General features: G+C 53.2%; 1 protein-coding gene across 1 annotated transcript; it reads left to right on the top strand.

The window, feature by feature from the left end:
- Positions 1 to 1,175: 1,175 nt before the first annotated feature.
- On the top strand, positions 1,176 to 6,157 carry LOC140912328 (perforin-1-like). The gene is made up of 3 exons (XM_073346555.1): positions 1,176 to 1,296; positions 2,933 to 3,519; positions 4,059 to 6,157. The coding sequence occupies exons 2-3, from the start codon at positions 2,987 to 2,989 to the stop codon at positions 5,173 to 5,175; spliced, it is 1,650 nt and encodes a 549-aa protein (XP_073202656.1). The 5' UTR covers positions 1,176 to 1,296; positions 2,933 to 2,986; the 3' UTR covers positions 5,176 to 6,157.
- Positions 6,158 to 10,352: the final 4,195 nt, after the last annotated feature.

Here is a 10,352-nt window from a genome sequence, read left to right as displayed (position 1 = left end):
CGATGTCACTGGGATTCTGGATTCTTCTTGATCGGCCATCAACACATGTCCGGCCCATCCTCATGTACATGTGTCTTGTTCATTGCACCTTTGTTGTCACCAAGAGGCTGGCTGTGGGTATTTCACACTTACCACATATCTCCAGAGCAAACATATTGCAGCACTTGATAATTTCACCTACCCTGATAGCACTCACCAGTCAACAGGATATTCATGTTCAGCAGAGCAAGACTTCTTAAACGATACCTCACAAGGCATGTATTGTACAAAACATTTCATTGTCATATCACAGTGTTGAATAGGGGGGTTCCCAGTCGTTATTTTGAGGTACAGTGTGTCACACCCCCACCCCCAGCTTGTATCTCCATGGGGGAGAAGGAGACAAAAGCGGATGGGGGGGCATGCTGGGATGGAGTGAGGGAGACCCCTGGTAGAATATATGGGGATGCAGAGGGATAGGGGTCCTACCAGCAGGGGGTGAAGGAGTGAGCAGAATCCCCTGATGGGGGAATATGGGAGCTGTGGGACTCTAGGGTTGAAGTCCCAGGGCATGAAAAGGTGGATAGAACAAAACATGGGAGAACAGAGAGAGAGAAGGAAACCTCAAACCTGCTCTACAGCAGCCCAGGGTCATCCCCCGCCCCTCAGTGCCCAATTTCCCCAGCTCTACCCCACAGGGCCAGGGCATTGGGCTTGCTCCGGATTTACCCAGGGATCAGAATCCTGGCCTGATTCCATTGGCATCGGTGGGGTGGCTCTGTATTTACAGTGGGGTCCCTGAGGCACTAGGTGCTGGCCCCAGTGCGGCACTAGGGGGCGCTGTGCTGCAGGGTGGGGGGGGCTCAGCAGGGGGCGCTCTCCCCGGGCAGGCAGTGCTGGCCCCAATGCTCCAGTGTGGCACCAGGGGGTGCTCTGCTGCGGGGTCAGGGCTGCGGGGTCAGGACTCAATAGGGGACACTGTCCCAGGGCAGATAGTGCAGGGTTTGTCTCACTGTGGGTTCCTTTGCAGCCTCTCTAGCTCCTCATGCCGTGGGTCGAGACTCATAGGAACCGCGTTTGATCCACCACAGGGGTGGAATAATTGCTGACCACAGCTTCCTGTGCAGCTGGCTGTGGCTGGGGGTGTAAAGGGGGGCAGGAGTTCAGCGCTGGGGGGAGCGTGAGGACGGCTGAGACACTGAGAACACGGGAGACCTTGCGTGCTGCCTTCATCCACCTTCAAAGCGCATCTCTCCCAGCAGAGGCACACACCAACCCTGGCTGCCGAAATATTCCTCAGCTCAGTTCCTGAGGCAGGTGAGTGATGGGTGGGTCTGCTCAGACGCCAGCTGAGATTGGGAAACTCATTGCACCAGGCCCTGCACAGACCCCGGCCGAGATTGAGGACCCTGTCACTCTGGGTGCTGCACAGACGTGAACCAAGATCGGGGTCCCCAGTCCCTCCCTGCTCTAACCCACTCGATCTCACTCCCCTCCCAGTGTGACAATAGAACCCAGGAGTCCTGACTCCCCCAACCCTCCATCCTCTAACTCACTTCACCCCACTCCACTGCCAGAGTGAAAATAGAACCCAGGAGCCCTGACTCTCAATCCAGTGCTCCAGCCACTAGACCATGTTGCCACTCAGCTTTTGATCATTAATTTACGTAGTTGATACCTTTCATATCAGGGGCATCTTGCAATTTCAGGCTGTTCGATTTTCTATTGGCAACGAAGCAGTGGGGGGCAGCAGATCTGGACTGAGGAGCACCGGCAGAGTCCGGGGGGAGGGAACCCCAAGGCTCGGATTGCAGGGGGACTGGGGGCTGGCCAGAACCAAGCAGTCCATATTCAAATGCGTTTTTCCTGCCTGGTTCTGCCGGGGTGAGTTCAAACATTTACTGTCCCCTCCCAGTCCGAGCCTGCTACCCTGACAGGATGCAGAGCTGTTACCCCTTTCCTGCCCCACAGCCAGCTTTGCTGTACTGTTCCAACCCAAGTTGAAAACAGTTCAAATCGACATTTAACACAGCATCCCTTGTGGTTAGTAGGGGGAGGGACGCAAAGAGAAGTGTGAGGTGCTCAAAGCATCTGGGGCAGAAGGAAGGGGACAGGATACCAGAGTAGATGGGCCCATGGGTCTGTTCTCGGGTGGCAAGGAGGGGGCAGGATACCAGGCTTGATGGGCCCATGGGCCTGATCCAGGGCAAAAGGGAGGGGGCAGGATACTGGGCTAGATGGGCCCAGAGTCTTCTCTGGGGCACCAGAATTTCCTGCTCTCTTTGCCCAACAGCCACAGTGTAAAGGTGACAGCGCCGGAGAGAAACCCCATAAAATGACCCCCCATCAGTGGTTCAACATAACCAAATCCACCACTTGGCGTGGCCACAAGGGGGCCCCAGCAGTTTCCACAGCAACGCCAGTCACGCCTAGCGTGGCCCAAGGTCCCGCTGCTCTTGCTGGCTATAAAAGCCACCACTCGAAGCCACGGGTTGTGTGTGGCTTTGCACTGCCCACTAGTGGCCAGACCCAGCCACTACCTCAGCTCACTAATTATAAGCCACAGAATCTGTCCACATTGCACCATCCTTTAATGGCCACATTGAGGAACTGCAATGACCCATGATTATACAGCAAGCTGTCAAGTGGGTACGTGAAACTATACCTCCTCCTCATAGTTAGTGTTGGTATTACAACATCTGGGAAATAGGGATGGGAGGGAATTGATGCAAATTAGGTAATCTGTAGTCAAACATGCAAATGAGGCATCAGGTCATTTGTGTAATGCCACCAGAGTTTCTAGAGCCCACAGTTTTCATGGGTGTGCTATAGAACATGGTAGATATCATGGATGGTAAGTGGATGTCTCTGTTGCTACAACAGAGTTAACCAATGGAACTGCCTGCCACTGGATTGTCACTAATTCTGCATCTCTCTGTTTCTCTCCCTCTAGGGGAGTTCAGAGGCCGACGGCCTTTCGTGGGTGGGGGAACCCATCACATCAGCCATGCCCAGATTTGGTGCCTTCATCCCCCTCCTCCTCTTCATCTTCCCCGGGGCCTCCTCCCATTGTCACACAGGCACGGTCAATGAATGCAAGGAGCACACGGCCTTCGTGCCCGGGCACAGCTTGGTAGGAATGGGCATCGATGTGACCACGATGGCCAGGAAGGGCGCCGATCTGGTGGACAGCAGCGACTGGCAGAATCCAGACGGCACCTGCACCCTGTGCCGGAACCAATTTCAAGGAGGGCAGTGGCAGAGGCTGCCTCTGGCTGTGGTGGACTGGAGGGTCCACGTCTCATGCCAACAGAACCTGACTAGCTCGGTGCAGCAGTCGGCCATGGGCATGTTGGAGTTGGCGGCGTCCGCGGTGCAGAACGACTGGAAGGTGGGGCTGGACGTGCCTGTGAAGCCCAAGGTTAATGTCCAGGTGGCGCTGGCCGGATCACATTCCAAACTGGCCAGTTTCCTGCTAGACCACACGCGGAAGGACAAATACAGCTTCATGAGCCATGAGGTCTCCTGCGGCTATTACAGGTGAGAGCCAGCCTGAGTCAGGAGGGCTCATCTGGAGTTGGGATCACAGCAACACCACAAGGTGACACAGGGCCTTTCCCCTCTAGTGGGCTCTGGTTCCCATCCGGCCCCAGGACAGGAGACTAGCTTGTTTTAGGGAAACAGGGAATGGGACATGGGGCCTTTCCCTTCTAGGAGGCCCTGGTTCCCATCCAGCCCGAAGACAGGAGACTAGCTCGTTTCAAGGGAGCGGGGAAGAGGGAAGAGAGGCCTTTCCCCTCTAGGGGGCACCAGCTCACATCTGGGACGGGCCAGCTGTGGGGGATTTTCGTGTCCTGTATGTCAGGACACCCCGGCCACCTGCTGTGGCCAGAACTATCAAGCAGCTGACGGTATCCCCAGCAAGATTGTGAAGTTCAGCAGACTGGGTGGTTGCATTGAATAGGAACCACCTGCTTCGACCCTTTCTTCTGGGTTGGCTGGGGCCTTAGGCTGCACAGCTAATGATCTCAGCTGACTCATTGGGCTGAGCACACTCCTCCCCTTGTCTCCCTGACCAGGTTCCGGGTCAGCGAGACGCCCCCGCTCACCAGCCATTTCACTCTGGCACTGGAGAACCTCCCGGAGCAGTACGACAGCAAATCCAAGCTGGAGTACCAGCAGCTAATCAGCAACTACGGCACCCACTACCTGTCCCAGCTGCAGCTGGGGGGCCGGGCACGGGACGTGACGGCCGTGCGGGTCTGCGAAGCGGCAATGAGCAGCTTGACTGACGACGAGATCAAGGACTGCTTGAGCATGGAGGCAGCCAAGAGTATCGGAATGGGCTCAGTCAAGGATGGGCACAGCAAGTGCGAGGAGGAGAAGAAGAAGGGGAAGATCCAGGGGAGCTTCCACGAGACGTATCGGGAGCGCCACGTGGAGGTGGAGGGAGGAGAGAGCACGACTGATGTGCTCTTCGGGAGTGATGCCAAGGTCTTCTCCACCTGGATAGAGAGACTCAAAGCCAGCCCCGGCCTGGTGTCCTATTTGCTGAACCCCATCCACATCCTGCTGGAGCAGGATGACCCCAAGCGGGAGGCACTGAGGCGGGCGGTGAGTGAGTACATCCGTGAGAGGGCCCTGTGGAGGAATTGCACCCGAAGCTGCCCCTCGGGGACTCAACGCAGCGCCCATGACCCCTGCTCCTGCGTCTGCCCCGGGGATACCATGACCAACACCATGTGCTGCTCGCGGGAGCGCGGCCTGGGGAAGCTCACGGTGACAGTGAAGAAGGCCAGCGGCCTGTGGGGGGATTACTTTACTGCTACGGATGCCTTCGTCAAGGTCTTCTTTGAGAGAAGGGAGATCCGGACCGGCACCATCTGGAACAACAACAATCCCGTCTGGAACGTCCACTTAGACTTCGGTACCGTCCGCATCACCAGCACCAGCAAGATCCACATAGAGGTCTGGGACGAGGACAACAAGTGGGACGATGACCTGCTGGGAAGCTGCGACATCCTGCTGGAGGCTGGGGGGCCCCACCAGAAGGATTGCTACCTGAACCACGGCCGCATCTGGTTCCAGTACAGCCTGCGCTGTGGGCCCCACCTCGGGGGCCGGAGCTGCTTCGACTATGTCTCCCAGCCACCCCAGCTGGGAAGAGCCAAGGGGAAGGAGGTGGAGGCCTTCTAGTCAATAGCACTCCCTATCCCCCAGAGCATTTCCTAGCTTCCGCTCTGCTCACGCTACTGAGCTTCATGCTGTTACTCCTGCTCAGGTATTGGTCTTTCCTATACCCAGAAGAGACGGTCTGCTCCTGCGGGCCGATATCCTCACAGCTCCCTCTGGGAAAATATCCCAGCAGGAACCGCCCATTCCAGATCCCTCAGACCAGCCTGTCCAATGATTCCAGCCATCCAGTGTGCCCAGCAAACCAAGGCGTTCACCTACCGCATCCAACCGATCTGCCCCCCGCATCCAGCCAACTGCCAGTCAACCAACCAACAAATTGTTGCATTTAGTTTATCCAAGGTATTCAACCAGTAAACCACCAATTGGATTCAGTGTATCCAATTTATCCATCCAGCCAACTGCCAGCCAACCAACCAACAAATTGTTGCATTTAGTTTATCCAAGGTATTCAACCAGTAAACCACCAATTGGATTTAGTGTATCCAATTTATCCAACCAACCTATCAAAGAATGTGTGACGTGCATCCACCATATCCATCCCTCCAACCAACCAGTGCATATATCTAGTGCATCCAACATATGCAACAAACCAACCAATGAATGTATCCAGTGCATCCAAACAACCATTGAATTTATCTAGAGCATCCAATGTAAAAAGCCAGCCCGCCAGCCAACCAACAAATGAATGTGTTTCGGATGTCCACTGTAACCAACCAACCAACAAATGTATTTAGCGTATCCTGCCAACCAGTGTATCCAATGCACCTAATGTATCCATCCAGGCAACCAACCAGTGTATGTACCTAGTGCATCTGGTGTAGCCACGCAACTAATATCTTACGTACGTCCAACCAACATGTGTAGCCAGTGCAACCAACCAACCCATGAATGTCAAGTTCATCCAGTCAACCAATACGTGCCGGCAGTGCAACTAATCCACCACCCCACGTATCCATCCACCCACTGTCATTACCTGTCTAGTGTACCCAGCTGAAAAGAGATCATCAGGAGCAAAGCTCAGTCCCGTCCTATTGTGGCATCAGGGATTAACCCTCTGCAAAAACCCGAAGATATTCCAGCGATGGGCAAAGTTCTAAACACCAGTGGATGGGATGGGCTCCTGGAGGGAGGATTCATTAGAGGGCTGTTCCCTAGCTGTCATTTCTGTGGCTTTCCACAATTATCCAGCACCTTTGGGGTTAACTGTCTCATCCTGAATGTGAAGGCCCCACCTACTGTCTAGCTGGCTGTTCCATGCTCAGATGATCAGCAGAGATGATGCGACATCACTTGCCATTGGTAGGATTCAGAGTGAACACCCACAAGGACATGCCACAGGCCTATCGGTTCAGGCTATCAGCAGGCTCAGGGAGATGGCACTGCATTGGGGTCACACTGGAAAGGGAAAATTCCCCCTACTTCTGGGATTAAAGCATCTTCCTGGCTCACCCCTATCTGCATCTGTGAGAGCCTAGATCCATGGTGCTGTTAACTGATAATGAGGGTTGTTAACTCTGAACCCTGCTGACTGTAAGTTCAATATCTCCAGCCTGTTTAAAATGCTGGGCAGCTTTGCATCTCCACCACAAAATGATTTGCTTCTGGTAGGATTCCAGCTCTCTAGATCTTTGCAAATGTATCTCCTTGCTTCAATAAACATTTGTGAAAGCAAATTTCTAAGCAGGAAGCCTTGTGATTCTTCTAACCTCAGTGGGCTGGACCTAGATGTAGAGTAGAAATGAGTGGCTGCAATACACACTTGGGAACATGACGGGGAGCTCTAGGCTGGGCAGGAGCAAGGCATGGCAAGAAACGGGAGCTAAATAGCTGGATGAATTTGCTGCAATTGGGAATCCAATGTAATGTGGCTAACGCCAACCAAAGGGATTGGCTTCTGTCCAGGACAGAGTGGGGTGGGTGGGAAAGAGATACAGGAAGATGGGCCATGTTATTAGTGGGCATTAATATCCCCCAGCTGACATTTGCAAGACACTGCTATTGCCAAGAGATTAAGGAGGGGATATGAGGAATTTTCCTTCTAAGGAGATTCAGCTCTCATCTGGCTCTAGGGCAGGGGGATTGGCTGGCTCAGGAGGCTGGAGAATGGGACACAGAGCATTTCCCCTGTAGGGGGCGCTGGTTCTGATCTGGCCCCGCAACATGGCTGGCTCCGGAGGCTGTGGAATTAGAATAATAGTCCTCTTCTTATGGTGCAGCTCCGATTCCCTCCAGCAAGTGGCAGCCTGGACTCGTGAAGCCCCGAGCCGGTTGATCAGCTAAATCGATCTTGCAGGTCAGTCCTGACAGTGCATGGAAGGTGTTGGGGACAGGGGGAGGCTGCGAGCTCCTGATCTGCCCCTGGAATGAAGGCTGGGATCCTGGAGCAGAGGTAGAGAGACGTGGCGGCTCCGAGAGCCGATGGGGGTGTGGTTGTGATTCATTGTGAAGAGGAGAGGATCTTTCCATAGCCTGCTTCTGCCCCAACCCACACCCAATGGCTGCAGAGTATAAGGCCCTAGGTGGCACGGCCCACCTCCAACCAACTACCCCCTGGGCCCGAGCCCTTCCCCGTACCCCAGCGCCCTGGGCATGGGCAGAGCATGAATCAGCTAGTTGCTAGAGTACCCTGGGCAATACTCTAAGCTGCCAGGGACAGAGGGATGGGCAGAAGTGGGAGCCCCATGGCCGATGGTGGAGCTGAGATGGGGGGAGGGGGATAAGGACATGGTGACACCGAAGAGACATAGGGGCCAACATGGGCATGTTGCAGTGTTCCTCTCCTCATAGAACCACGGGCGAGTCGTGGGGTCGGGGATGTGTGTGCAAAAATCCATCCCAGAGCCAGATCGGGAAACGAGGAGCCACAAAGGCCAGGTCAGGATGGGGCTGGGAGGCAGGGAGATCCCAGTGCAGCATGATCCCACCTGTAGGCTACCTCTGCTCCAAGGGGCTGAACATTAAGGTCACGGAGCCCAGGTTGGGAAACTGGGAGCCATGCAGTGCAGACCAGGATGGAGTTGGGACGTAGCCTACCCCAGAATAGAATGCTCCTGCTGGGAAGCAGTCGGGTGGAATCATGGGGCAGAGGCCAGGAGAAAAGGGGGCCTGGGAGATGTGGCAGAATGGGGACGGGATTCCCGTAGCCCCCTCCCCTAGAGTGATGGCCCCCCTGCCTCGTACAAGTAGCCCCTCAGACTCAAGCTGTAGCATCGGGCAGCGCTAGAGCAGCACGTCTGAGTTTCTAGCGGCAGGAAGAGCGGTTCTGACCACAGGCTTCCCCCTGCCCTTCTCTGCAGCTGCACAGCGCTGCGGCAGGGAAAGAGCGCCTTTGATGTCAGTGATGAAGGAGTAGGGGGAGACCCCAGAGCTCCCTGCCATGCCCACTGCCGCACCAGTCAGAGCTGCACCTCCATCCAAGCCTGGGCCTTTCTCATCGGCTCTGCCAGCCCCGGGACAGTCACCCCCAGCAGGTGAGTGAATGGTGGTGGGAGAATCTCTGAGCTCCCAGACCCCTCCTGGAGCTGGGGATAGAACCCAGGAGTCCTGACTCCCAGATTGACTCCCTGTCAAGGTTCCTTCCCCACTCTGAACTCTAGGGAACAGATGTGGGGACCTGCATGAAAACCCCCTAAGCTTATTTTTACCAGCTTAGGTTAAAACTTCCCCAAGGTACAAACTATTTTACCTTTTACCCTTGGACTTTATGGTGCCACCACCAACCGTCTAATAATAATAATAGTAATAGGCTGAAATTTAATAGTGAGAAGTGTAAGGTCACGCATTTAGGGATGAATAAGAAGAATTTTAGTTATAAGCTGGGGATGCGTCACTTAGAAGTAACGGAGGAGGAGAAGGACCTTGGTTGATCATAGGATGACTATGAGCTGCCAATGTGATATGGCCGTGAAAAAAGCTAATGTGGTCTTGGGATGCATCAGGCGAGGTATTTCCAGTAGAGATAAGGAGGTTTTAGTACCGTTCTACAAGGCCCTGGTGAGACCTCACCTGGAATACTGTGTGCAGTTCTGGTCTCCCATGTTTAAGAAGGATGAATTCAAACTGGAACAGGTACAGAGAAGGGCTACTAGGATGATCCGAGGAATGGAAAACTTGTCTTATGAAAGGAGACTCAAGGAGCTTGGCTTGTTTAGCCTGACCAAAAGAAGGCTGAGGGGAGATATGATTGCTCTCTATAAATATATCAGAGGGATAAATACCGGAGAAGGAGAGGAATTATTTAAGTTCAGTACCAATATGGACACAAGAACAAATGGATATAAACTGGTCATTGGTAAGTTTAGACTTGAAATTAGACAAAGGTTTCTAACCATCAGAGGAGTGAAGTTTTGGAATAGCCTTCCTAGGGAAGCCGTGGGGGCAAAAGATCTATCGGGCTTTAAGATTAAACTCGGTAAGTTTATGGAGGAGATGGTATGATGGGATAAAATGATTTGGTAATTAACTGATCTTTAAATATTTATGGTAAATAGGCCTAATGGCCTGGGATGGGATGTTAGATGGGGTGGGATCTGAGTTACCCAGGAAAGAATTGTCTGTAGTATCTGGCTGGTGAATCTTGCCCATATGCTCAGGGTTTAGCTAATCATCATATTTGGGGTCGGGAAGGAATTTTCCTCCAGGGCAGATTGGAAGAGGCCCTGGAGGTTTTTCACCTTCCTCTGTAGCATGGGGCACGGGTCACTTGTTGGAGGATTCTCTGCTCCTTGAAGTCTTTCAACCACGATTTGAGGACTTCAATAGCTCAGACATAGGTGAGAGGTTTTTCGCAGAAATCGATGGGTGAGATTCTGTGGCCTGCGTTGTGCAGGAGTCAGACTCGATGATCATAATGGTCCCTTCTGACCTTAGTATCTATGAATCTATGAACAAATATATAACAGGGAAAGAGCCCGCTTGGAAATGTCTTTCCCCGCAAAATCCTCCCCAAACCCTACACCCCCTTTCCTGGGGAAGGCTTGATAAAAATCCTCACCAATTTGCATAGGTGAACACAGACCCAAACCCTTGGATCTTAAGAACAAAGAAAAAGCAATCATGTTCTTAAAAGAAGAATTTTAATTGAAGAAAAAGTAAAAGAATCACCTCTGTAAAATCAAGATGGTAAATACCTTACAGGGTAATTAGATTCAAAACACAGAGAATCTCTTTAGGCAAAA

The sequence above is a fragment of the Lepidochelys kempii genome, chromosome 6 (genome assembly GCF_965140265.1).
Source record: "Lepidochelys kempii isolate rLepKem1 chromosome 6, rLepKem1.hap2, whole genome shotgun sequence".
Lineage (NCBI taxonomy): Eukaryota > Metazoa > Chordata > Testudines > Cheloniidae > Lepidochelys > Lepidochelys kempii.
This window is presented reverse-complemented; position numbering and strand designations above follow the sequence as displayed.